The 13,216-nt window shown below is 42.4% G+C and overlaps 1 protein-coding gene across 2 annotated transcripts in view; it reads right to left on the bottom strand.

The window, feature by feature from the left end:
- LOC120950616 (lachesin) overlaps window positions 1-13,216 on the bottom strand; it is an 85,423-nt gene that overhangs the window by 10,239 nt on the left and 61,968 nt on the right. For both annotated transcript variants that reach the window (XM_040368799.2, XM_040368798.2), the window contains 3 exons: window positions 12,219-12,347; window positions 10,348-10,552; window positions 9,653-9,801 (listed from right to left, as the gene is read on the bottom strand). In XM_040368799.2, coding sequence (XP_040224733.2) covers window positions 9,653-9,801; window positions 10,348-10,552; window positions 12,219-12,347 — 483 coding nt within the window. The remainder of the gene's footprint in view (window positions 1-9,652; window positions 9,802-10,347; window positions 10,553-12,218; window positions 12,348-13,216) is intronic.

Raw genomic sequence — 13,216 nt, 5'->3', positions numbered from 1 at the left:
ATACGCTGAACTGGGGCACATGAAGCGCATTTCGGAGGAAGAATATAACAACACAAACCAACATCATTATTACCTTCCACACCATGCGGTGACGCGTCAAGAATCACTAACAACCAAGTTGCGCGTTGTCTTTGACGCCTCCAGCAAGACATCTAGCGGCATATCGTTGAACGATGTATTGATGGTAGGGCCAACAATTCAGGACGATATCCGATCAATCATCATGAGAGCACGTAAACATTCGATCATGATAGTCGCTGATATTAAAATGATGTACCGTCAAGTGCTCGTAGATGCTCGTGATACATCGTTACAACTCATCGTATGGAAGCCAACACCGTCCGAATCACTGCAAACATACAAACTGTGTACCGTCACATACGGTACAGCTAGTGCACCCTATTTAGCAACACGAGTATTGTCACAACTTGCCGATGACGAAGGCAGTAGCTATCCTATTGCAGCCAAGGTATTGAAAAAAGATTTTTACGTCGATGATTTACTTACCGGCACTTCCACCGCAGCCGAAGCTTCCGAAGTAATTACACAACTAACTGCGCTTGTTTCCAAAGGTGGTTTTACCCTACGTAAATGGGCCACGAATGATGAACAAGTTCGCCAAACCATCTCAAAAGACAAACTTTCAGAAGACGAGTCATTTTGTTTCGATCGCGACCAGATTATCAAAACTCTTGGTTTGCATTGGCATCCATTGAATGACTCCATGACGTATCGCATCAAACCATTTGAAGAAAAACTGATCACAAAACGCTCAACGTTATCGGGAATTGCACGATTATTCGATCCAATCGGCCTTATCGGACCAGTAGTCACGAAGGCAAAAATATTCATGCAATCTCTCTGGACACTTAAGGCCAGCGATGGCTCGATATGGAACTGGGATACTGAGCTTCCAGAGCAGCTCCAGAAACAATGGCTATCATTTAAAAATGAGCTCAACTTACTTAACACAATACAAATACAACGATGCGTTCTACTAAATGAAGCTACTAGCGTCCAATTACACATTTTTGCCGACGCATCCCAAACAGCATACGGCGCTTGTGCCTACTTGCGCTCAACTAACAAGGCAGGCCAAATCAAAACATCACTAGTAGCATCTCGATCGCGGGTCGCGCCTCTTAAATCACAAAGCATTCCCAGACTAGAACTATGCAGCGCCCTCGTAGCAAGTGAGCTATACAAATCTATCCAGCAAGCTATGCAGCTAGACGCCGATATCTATTTTTGGCTTGACAGTACAGTCGCTCTTTACTGGATTCAAGCATCACCGTCGAAATGGAACACCTTTGTCGGCAATCGTGTGTCCAAAATACAACAAGCCTCTAGCAGTTGTACATGGAGCCACATAAACGGCCAAGAAAATCCTGCAGATCATATTTCACGGGGATTAACTGCAAGCGAACTCGTCAACTGTGACCTTTGGTGGAATGGCCCGCCATGGCTCCAACTAAATCAAGAGCAATGGCCCAAACCCCAACTGTCATCTCAACTACCATCAGAGGTTTCAATAGAAGGTCGGTCGATCACTACTACAGCTGCTGCCACCAAAAGTCCCCCATGCGATGCAATACTGTTGGTAAACGAGTTGCTATCCAAGTTTTCTGACTACCACAAATTGCTACGAGTAATTGCATATTGCTTTCGAATGAGAACTAAACGTGATTCTTCGCAAGAAACTGTCGTTATTAGCACAGACGAATTATGGAATGCTGAAATCAGAATCTTGCAAGTGGTTCAAAGAGATATCTTTGAAAAAGAATGGACTCAGCTCCGTCAAAACAGTCCTGTTTCCAACAAATCCAGACTAAAATGGTTCCATCCGTTTCTTTGCGATGATAATCTTATCCGCATTGGTGGACGTTTATCAAAATCTAATCAACCATTTGAAAGCAAACATCAAATATTGTTGTCAGCAGGACATCCTCTGGCAGAAATGCTGATTAGACACTTGCATAAAAAACATCATCATGCCGCACCGCAACTATTGATCACCATCCTTCGTCAAAAGTATTGGGTCATAGGGGCCAGATCCCTAGCTAAACGCATTTGCCATGAATGCGTACCTTGTTGTCGTGCTCGTCCTCGGCTGCTAGAACAATTTATGGCAGAACTACCAACTTCACGCATAACACCAAGCCGAGCATTCTCAATAGTGGGAGTGGATTATTGGGGTCCCATCGGTCTATCACCCATTCATCGCCGTGCATCATCTGGTAAAGCATTTGTAGCTGTCTTTATCTGTTTCGCTACAAAGGCTGTTCATCTCGAGCTCGTCGCAAACCTTACCACAGCCAAATTCATCCAAGCATTTCGTCGTTTCGTTGCTCGTCGTGGGTTATGCAGTGACATTCACAGCGACAACGGACGGAACTTCCTAGGCGCCTCCAGAGAACTGCGAGCATTGGTGACGAGCAAACAACATCGAATTGAAATCATCCAAGAATGCACGTCACAAGGAATGCGCTGGCATTTCAATCCACCGAAAGCGTCACACTTTGGTGGGCTATGGGAGTCAGCAATTCATTCTGCTCAGAAGCATTTTTTCAGGGTCCTTGGCAAAACAACTCTGCCTCAAGATGACATGGAAACGTTGCTTTGTCAAATTGAATGCTGCCTCAACTCACGTCCACTGGTTCCTCTCAGTGACGATCCGTCTGACTTAGAGCCACTAACACCAGGCCATTTTCTGGTCGGAAGTAATCTAAAGGCAGTCCCTGATAACAAATTAGAGGATATACCAACCAATCGTCTTAAACATTACCAACTGGTACAAAAGCTTCTACAGCAGATTTGGACAAGATGGAGCGCAGAATATTTGGCGACTCTTCAGCCTAGGAGCAAATGGCTCAAACCACCAGTAAAAATAGACGTTGGCCAACTTGTTTTGGTCAAGGACGAGTCAACTACCCCATTGCATTGGCCGCTAGGACGCATCATCAAAACATACCCAGGCGATGATGGAGTAGCACGAGTTGTGACATTGAAGACAGCTTCTGGCGAATACACTCGGCCAATAGCGAAGTTGTGTCATCTTCCAGTAACTTCAATGGTTCAGAACTAACGTCTGAAGGGGCCAGTATGTTCGCGCAACGCGAATGTTCTCGCAACGCGAATGATGAGAACTCAACCCGTTTGTAAACACAACAACACATGTGTCATTTGCGCACAGACGGAGAAACGGGAAGCGGGTGTCAAAAAACCACATGGCGATACAGTAGCAGTGAATAAAGAACTCTACATTTTTCTACAGCAAAAAATCCAGTGTTATCACTTGAGTTATCCCACCATGCTCTGTATTTTGCTCTTCAAAGAACTACATCTTGGAATGAACTCTTAAGGGTCTCTTTGAGATAGAAGACGCTGCGAATATGTTTTTTTTGTAAACCCTAATAGAAATCTTAACACTGATGAGACATTTCTATCTGTTAACTTTAAATGGAGCTTATTTAGTGAAATATGTTTATCAGAATAAAAACTGATACATTCATCTTTCAAATTACCAAACATGTATGCTAAAAAACAGTGCGTAAATGTTTTTTTCTCCTGTATTTTCAAGCATCTTCTTTATGCTTTAATTTACTCAAAGCAATACTCAACATTTTTTCCCTAACTACACCATACCCAGCCATGTGTATAGTAACGTTAAATGCTAGCACATCCATCCTCATAGTACTGATATAACTAGCGCAAGAGACCCAATATGATACGCGTAAATCTTTATAAGCAATAAATATTACCACTGAAACAAGCTTAATGCTCCGCAACAAGCAAACAGGCAACGAAAATCACTCACAAAACAAACGCTAAAGCTCTTCGCTAGGCAGCTGAGTGCCCGCCATCAATCCCGCGGTGTGCAGCGATAAACAAGCTTTTATTTTACCCCCGTCCACAGCTGCAGTAATGGATCATAAACATTGTTTACGTCCACTGATTGCAATATCTTCCGAATCCGGCCGCCACCAAACCAGAGCAAATATCGATGCAAACACTGCCGCATGATTATAGTTTTCCGGTTTGCAGAATAAACGATCCTCCCTTTTGCAGCGACCTGTGCTCCCTTCGCTCCCGTCCCGTACCTTCTATTTATCGGCTGCACAATAGTATCGATCGGTGGGAAGCACCGTTTCAAAGGAGTCACTGGAAATAGGGGAGCACACCACTTCAGTGTACGTTATCCGAAATGCTAAAAACCAAAGTCAGCCTTTGTGCAAAAGGCTGGTGCGCTCGGGTGGGTGGGAAAAGAAGATCTTCACCTTTGCCGCGCACACAAGGGAAGGGATCTTCTGTTTAGCGATTCCTCTCAAGCATGTCGGGCTTCGGCTATCATGCTTTGCTCGCAATCAGGATGATTTTCCATCCGTGCCAGAGCATCACGTAGCACACATTTCCGCTACCTGTGCGATGCCATTTGCATGCGCCTGCAATGGCAGATCGTTTGCTGCGTGTTATGTTTATTTTACACGATTTATAGCCGCCCGGGCCCGGGCCCGGCAGCTATCGTTAAGGATTGTGCGGTGGGATGGGATATCGCTGGTGGAGGCTGCAAATAAAGCACGGGAAAATATGCTTCCACTCGTCTCGAAAATGCAATCAAAATTACTGTGTCTGTCGGCGGATGGTCGGGCGGGGGAGCAGTGTGGGGCGATTTGAAAACACTCAGAGTTGGATAAAGAAAATCTTGTATTTTCGCACCGTAGATTTTGTGCAACAATTCAATGGTGCAACAACTCGTACTTTCAATCTTGCCATGCTCAAGTATTGATTATATTTCACTGTTATTATGTACCACCTCCACCATTTTCACAAAAAAATGTGTTATTGTTGAATTATTGTATTGTTGTTATTATTGAACAATTTCATTTCATTACTTGATTGATGATGATAATCGTGGCCTATTTAAATTCGCATAGAATTCCTCTTGTGGAGATTATTTTTTTTGGAGTTTCTCGAAATTTTCATTTTTTTTTCGCTTACCGTGATTACCTTTATCGGTCGCTGGAACTAACATGCATTAAATGAAGTGTAATTGTATGTGAGTGAGTTTACATTACTGTTCTCCCATGCTATCACGTACTTCCTAATGCTTTGAAATGTCCCTTGATCATGACTCTCCAATTCATCAGTATCTTCGTACTTCCTACAGCCAATGTTTACCTTTTGTAGACAATCCTCAAGCACAACCCCGGGAGGTATTGTGCTTTGTACTGTCGTCGTCATTCTCTCGCCAACAAACTTCATCCGATCCATCATAATCCCGCTGCTATATTGAATTTCTATTCAAATCACGTGCCGCGATTGTGTTTCGACACCGCCCCAGTCCACCGAATAATCCCACATTTCCGAAGTTACTGTCAGGATTAGGCCGAAGTGAGATAGGTGAGAAAGTGACACTAAATCGGATGAGACAGGTCGTTGAAACATTCTCACCTTGCACGGGCATAATGTTTCATTTCTTCCCCCAATCGAAACGGGGGAAGAAGTGGAGTGAAGGCAGCAGAATGTGCAACAGTAAAAAGAATAACGCGCCCAACGGTTCGCGAAAGGGATATTGTGATACATTTTTATCGCTCACTATTGCATTGCTTCGCTTTACTTTCCCATGAACCAGGTCACTCGTCAGGTCTTTTACCCCTTGCCGTCCTTCGGGAAGTGGTGGATGTGAACGTAAATCGAGAAAAATAAAGGCTTTCCTTTTAGTTGTCCTCCGTCGTGGCGTCGTGCCGAGAATATCCGGATGTAGGTGTGTTGGGGTGAAGAGAGGGAGTTTTTGCACTTCCTAGGGTGGACAGTGCCATCTTACTGAGATGAAAAAATACGACCCAACGCTAAGATGCAAAGGGGAGTTACGCCCATCGCAGTGATTGTCGTATTTTTCATGCTTTACTGTCACGCGTTGGGAGGGGATGATTGTGCATACAATTCTCGTTTCACTCGTCTGCACTAGTTTGTTATTTTGTTCCTCCTCCTTGTATCCTCTTTTTTTGCTTTTTTATTAATAGTGCAACCATATTTTTTACTTAACTGTATATCCTGGATGTACATTGATACACTAAAGTAATTCATGTGAACATTTTTAGTGGAAGTGTCCCTTGTTGATAGTTTTGAGACATACATATTGAGCTTTACATATTTTATAGCTTCAAAATAGGAATTTATCATAAAATAGGTGTCAGCTGCTGAAAATATCAACTAACTAATGAAACATTTCCATCAGTCGAGGTCGTGCCACACTGCAGCCTTTTGCAACAAAGGTGCACGGCGGGTGAATAGAAAAGGAATGCAGAATGGGAAGCATTCTTGCAACATCCCATCGTCTTTTCAATCCCTTTCCCGGCGTTTCCTTTCCTCCGCTTCTCACCCGGCCAATTCATCTAAGTGAAAGCATTCTCTTCATTGCTGACCCGCTGAAACGATTCCACCCCACGCTAAACCTTTTGCAATAAGGATCAACACAACGAAAACTGCATGACACATTTCGGTGGGGGGAGCGTAAACACATAATTAATTTATTCATGATAAATGCTGATGACCGTCCGTTCGTTCGCTTGCTTGCACATTTTTCCTGGCGCAGCGAATGGATGAGCCACAGTTTCGGCACGCCTGTCAGCTGGCACTGCATTAATCTAATAATCTGACTGACTGAGCGAAGTTTTTTTCCCCCTCTGCCAACGCTACATTTAACATTCAGCCCGTCATCGTGATTGCATCGGTGCAGTCTACAGTGCATTAATTTGCCAGCCCTGCACAAAGGGAAAGGGATGCGGATGGGAGTGAAAGGACGGTAGAATCGAGCAACAAAATTAACTAAACTTCAAAATGTCATAATTCATGAGGTGTCCCACACTGGGCACTGGGGAGAAAATTTGAAGCGCTGAAGCGCGTGAAACCGCTGTTTGCCGTGTTTGGTGGAGAAAGTTAATTAATATACATATTGACAGGCTACGGATGGGCAGCGTGGATGCTGGGACGGTGCAGACTCAGCGCTTAGCAAATAGCCAGCGGCGATCGATTGGAGCTGGTTTTGGGTCCATTTCCGAGAAAATGGAAATGAATTCAAAGGAGGAACATTGATTGAATGCAAAGTAAAACGTACAGAATGACTACATGGAAGGATATCACAGTACTATTATAGTACATAGTATATTATCATAGTACTACACTTCCACGCATCAGTCGCTAGACTGATGACATTTTTGATAGTTTGATGGTGATTTTGAGTGTGTGTGTGTATGTGGGTTAAAGCAAATGGACGTTGTCCTAGGAAGGGACAATCGACATGATATGATGACGCATGGGAATGTTTATTATGGTTAATTAATTCGAATTCACCACATTATTTTGCGGTTGAAGCTTTGTTTAACATTCTGTACTATAAGTACACCAACCCAGTCAAGTTTACACTTTATGAATGACTTTTATCAAAACAGTATGTTATGCAAACATATGTACTCGTTTTCAAAAGTATAAATCGAATTTGAAAGAACCGTGGCCACAAAACTGAAACACACTGAAGCACAAAATTTATATATGTTTTGAAGATGTCCGTTCTATTCGACGATGCTTCGAAATTGCACATTGAGTTCTACAACTTAGAATATATTACGTAATAATTAATTTAATTCAATAACTAAACATACAAAATTACAGTACAAAACATGTTCTAAATATTAATATTTAAAATGTTTTTGAATGTTGTATCATGATATCAAGAGCTCCTCATTAAACAGGTGAAAATTTTGAAGAATTGATTTTAATGACACAGAGAAGGAACACTTACTCTCAGTCATAAACTTTAAAAAAATAAATCAGATTCAACTGTGTTTGCATCATTCGATTAAAATCCATTCCCTTTGTTCCAAGAACCCATGAATTCATTAATAGGAATCCATAGTAGCTGGATAAGGATTAAAAGCGTATTGCTGGAGGAAGGAAGTGAAATAAAATAGATTATTATTTCATCAAAATGGTACATCAATCGATAATCCTTCTTAGCATATAGTGTTACCTGTTATCACTTGACTGGATTATGAACTATTGATATGTGTTAATTACATTACTCGATATTCAAAAGCAAAATCAATGTGTTTAAAAAACGATTTATTATACTATACATCATGTTTAACAAAATAATAAAAAAGCGTGATTGGGATGGATTATGTTATGGTGATAGAGTTCAAAAGAATGATTCATCACACATTTCTCTACGTAGAGCAAGTATTTGGCTCTTCTACACCAACATATAAACATATCAAATGCAAGTCAACGAGTAATCTCAAATGTATCAAATATTCTCTAGGATATGCTTCGAACATAGGGATCAAGTAATTGCCACAGGATCATTTAATTCGTGAACAATTTGTGTGCTTTTACACTAATATAAACAAACATCATGAGAACAGTAACCAGTGATATTATGAGACCTAACTATTGCCGCTTCTTTGAACGACTTTCAACAACCAAATAATTCAGCATTTTTCTTTCTTCAGTTGTTCTATCAATCGTTTAAAGCATTATTTAAAAGAACAGCTGTAACGCTGTAAAAAGCCCGTACTATTAAACAAAAACTAGGTCATAAGTACCTTTAGTCTGGTTTGCAACAAAAAAAATCTGCAAAACAAGCAAACACACTTTCCCCACACGTACGATATTAATTTGTAATTTCTTTTCCATCACTCCGCGGCAAACCCATCGAGGAAATTGTTTTCCATCCCGCCTGCGGTGGCAGAACCCGGCAGCGCTACAAAAGTGCGGAAAACAACGCCAAAATCCCACCATAATTGCCTGCAGCTTGCAGTTGTGCTATCAGCACAGCATGAAAGCAGCCAACCGGCCAGCCCGGGGGTTTCCCGGGGAACACAAAACATGCTGCACCCGAACACGAATGGACACGCTGGCCGGAGGAAGCGAAGGTGAACAATCAATTTACTTCTCCGCAAGCTCGTAACGAGACAACAGGTTTCGCCATTAAACAGCGATAATCGTAAACCTAGGGACCCCCCGTGCCAGCCGAGGCACGGTACGGTCGAAATTACTAGCACGAAGGAAAGGGTGAACAGCAACAAAAGAGGACTGAGCGAAATAAGCGAAAAACAATCAACTCGAACATTCCCTTCTGTGCATGGGAACTGCAAGCATGGGGCACTTTTCAGAGTGGAAAATTGCAAAATTTGATCATTTAATGCGGTTGCAATTTTCTCCCACCGATCATGCTGACGGTGAGCGTTTCGTGTCCGATAACGCTACAGTGGTTGGCAAGCTCGTGCCTTTAAGCGGAATTGGATGTTTTCTACAATGAAATGTAACCTTATACAATGGGGACAAAAGTGTAACATTTTGTGGAACAACACAACCAACTGCTTGAAACGCACACTTACATGTGTATAATGCGAGTGAGTTGTTCACCACTGGGGTAGGAAATAAGGCAATAAAAAGGTAAGTAAAACCAAGCAACATGGCATGAGAAAAGATTGGGTAAGGTAAGGAAACTCCTTTCCAACCTTATTCGCTGACGACAGACCGATTCAGGTAATGAGCTTCGAAATGAGAAAACGATCACAAATCCTGCAACAACGGCTTGCCCAGCCACTGCATACGTTTTGGGTGCTGTAGAACACACACGGATACTTACCGTACAGTCTCATGGTGCCGTCGGCGCGGCCTAGCGAGTTGGTGCTGACACAGTGATACGTCCCGACGTCAGCCGGTGAAAACGATCGCACTACCAGCCGCATGTTGGTGCGAAAGCCATGCCGATCCTCGGTGATGCCGTACTTGGGCCTGCGGAACAAAACCGAAGAGAAGTGAACAAATTAGTACTGGAACTGGAGCACCGGAATCGCTAATTGGTTTTACAGCGCTGCCCAAGCGACACGTTGCACTTATTAACTGGAAACAAACAAGCGTAGAAAACGAACTCGTGACAAATTGGGCGGTTTCATGTAATCTCAAACATTTCGCTAGCTGTTGTTGCTAAAGTGAATTGTCTTTCTGGCAAGGCAATATTAGGTTTTATAAAACATGAACACAAAAATGCAAAACACTTTCCATAAGACAATCCACTTTAAGACAACTGGTCACATGAACCTGTAAACAAAGGGATAGTTGTTTTTTTTTGCTACAAAACTCCATCATTACACGAATCGCAACGAATGCCTCTCGGGGTTTCCGGGAAACAACTCGGGAAAAATCAATTACTAGCCCGTACTACCCTTTCTGGGAAAAACAAACCGGTCGAGAAAATTACGTTTCAAGGACCAAGGGGCAGTTTTCAACCTTATTGGGTGATGTATGTGTGTGTGTGTTTAGGTTAGGTCCGTCACTTACCCGTCTAGCAGCATTTCCGGCCGGCTCAGTCCCGGTTGCTCGTAGTTGCCGTTCGCTGCACCGGCAAAGCTGTTCGGCAGAACGCGGCCTCCCTTCAGCCAGTAGGACACCGGCATGGGCGAAGCTTCTACCGTGCATTCGAGCTGCACGTCCGAGCCGAGCGGTGCTCCCAGCAGCTGGCTCGTAGGTCGTACCGATGGTGCAACTGGTGATGGTGGTGGTGTGCAATAAGGTAGAACAAGTAGAAGCGGTAGAATGTAAGTTACGAATCAATTTTTCAATCATACACCAAAATATGCCGAACCAGCTGGGAACGGACTTTTTCATTTGACACTTTCCCGAAAAAGATAATCGAAACAAGTTGCCTTTGTGAACGGTTCTGAAAGCTGGGATGAATGGAGATTAACTTGCAAATGGTCGATAGCATAGCGCATAGTTGATCATATCATTGCATTGGTGGAATTGATTGTTTTACATTCCAAGTACTCAGGTTTCGATAGCGTACTACGTGATGCGTTTTCGAAGAACATGGATTTGAAACATTTCGTACTTTTGGAATATTTCATTATATTTGCACTTCGTTGGAAAAGGATTAGGCTATGATAAAGGTCTAGCAAAGAACGTTACATGTGCTGGCAACGGGTACGATGATACGAGTCTCGACCAAAATACCTAACATCACGTGTCGTTAAAACACATTCCACGGTTGTGCTGCGCGTGTCATAGATTGAATTTCATTAAGCAGGTGCGTTCCTGGCGTAGTTTGCCGGCCAAAGCTTTATTTTACCGAAAGGTTTCAAGTTTGTTTAATGGTTAAAAAAACGGCTTCGAGATGCTTCAGAAAATCTTATCATTCAAGAATTGTATTGCTCCTTACAAGCTAGGACATACATTTCAGGCTTGTTGGTGCCATACGCTTGTACTGGTAATTAAAAGATATTGGTAAATTTTTTCTTCTGCGTTCTGATTTATTTTACAATAATGCCAAAATGTAAAAAAATTTAAGAAATAAAATATTTTTTGAATTAGTAATGTTGCGAAATAAAAACCAACGCGGTGTAAATTATTTACCGAACCGATCTATTATTCAACTTTTACCAAACAATTTTTTTTATAGCTTTTCACGGTTTTTACTGCTACTACTTACTCCGTTGAGTCTAATATTTAATTTGAATGTGGGAAAGTTAATGACTTGATGATGTTTAGCTTCCAGTTAGAGCTTACATCATTAAATAGTACAATACCTCAACTGCCTTTATTTAGTTTTCGATGATGAAGTCAATGAAACTATGTAAATGCTGTTTTGAGGTTGATACTGTTCTATCAACAGATTAGCAGAATTTTAAAATTATTTCATTGTGCAAAGCTCTTGTTAGAATCGATTTTTATTAACTGGATTTACTTGAAGTAATTATAAATAAACACATATAATATTTCGTCACGATTGAAAGTCTCACAAATACCGATGACAGTGGAATTCTTAGTATACGATCCTCATTCGAGATACGTTTCTACACGATTTCAAAATTAATAAAGCTTTGTTCATTTTCAAGCTAAATGCGTCATCCGAAGTGTGTATATTCTCGTGTGTGTATAAATGTTGTGTATCGAAGGGCAACGTTCGAGCACAACTTGTGCTTATGCTTGGAAGGATGATAGAACTAATGCATGAGTGAATGGGGGTTTAAATAAAATGGAACAAATTCTTCCTGGCTTTAAGGTCGAACGCGCTTTAGAAATACCATTTTTCGCACTGGAACCTGGAAGTATTTGGAATCGATTTTCTTTTGTTCACGTTACGGTTCCGTTCAAAGTTGGTTGGCATCGTTGTTAAAAAAAACGGACTGTGTGCAGATTTGCATTGTACTTACAGTGAACGCTCAATGAAACACGTTTGCTAACGGCAGGCGGAACATCGTTGGACGCGATGCACAGATACGCACCCATTTGTCTTCGCTCCAGCTTGGGCAGATGCAGATGGGTACCGTTGTATGCCTCCACTATGCGCGGGAAAGATGGGAAGAGAAATGGTACGGCAGGAATTAGAATACATGGCAAGCAACTAATGGTCAATCACAATTAAAACTCCCGTTTTATTCTTTTGCAGTATAAAACACTCCATTCCTGTAAGTCCGTGTATAAGCAGTGCGGGAAGTGCCAAACTATTCACGGAAAAAATGGAACCAACTTTTAGAGCTTCTTGCTAGCTTTCCCACTAAGAGCGAGAGAGAGAGAGAGAGAGAGAGAGAGGGGGGACGACCCGGCAGACAGTGAGCGAATAATTGTTCCCCTTCACCCAGCTTTGATTGGACCAGGAAGCCAAACCGGAATGGAGCTGGTCAATGGCTCTTGAATATCCAATGAAACACATGAACATAACCACACACATGGAGAACCCTTCCTTCCTGAATCCAATTGCTGAAGAGTACATTCATTCGCGGGTATAAATTTATGTAATTGGAACTTTAATGGGATTTTGTAACAACCGTGCCCGGCGACCCCTAGAGCGAACGATAAACGACAATGAGAATGGGAAGTGCACCGGTAGCACCGGTCGGGTTCGAAAGATTGACGGTCCTGGCAAGTGCAACAGAAGGCCTGGAGTGGTTCCTGCGAAAAAGGGTTTTTTAAGCTTCTGGTGTGGTGTCTGTGTGTACGTGTGTTTGTCTTCGTCATCGCTCATGGACAGTGGTGCAGGTCATTCTTCACCGAGGGTACACACGTACAGCGAAGGATGGGTAATAGTGAGCAGCCCTTGCCACCAGTCAATCGAAATGTACTTTGCTTCAGGATGGGTTTGCACGCTCGTTGTGGTTTCTGTGTGGCATTGTGTTTTTCCTCGTATGGCGAAATGGCCAAGAGAGGACTG

This window comes from Anopheles coluzzii, chromosome 2 (assembly GCF_943734685.1).
Source record: "Anopheles coluzzii chromosome 2, AcolN3, whole genome shotgun sequence".
NCBI classification, from domain to species: Eukaryota; Metazoa; Arthropoda; class Insecta; order Diptera; family Culicidae; genus Anopheles; species Anopheles coluzzii.
This window is presented reverse-complemented; position numbering and strand designations above follow the sequence as displayed.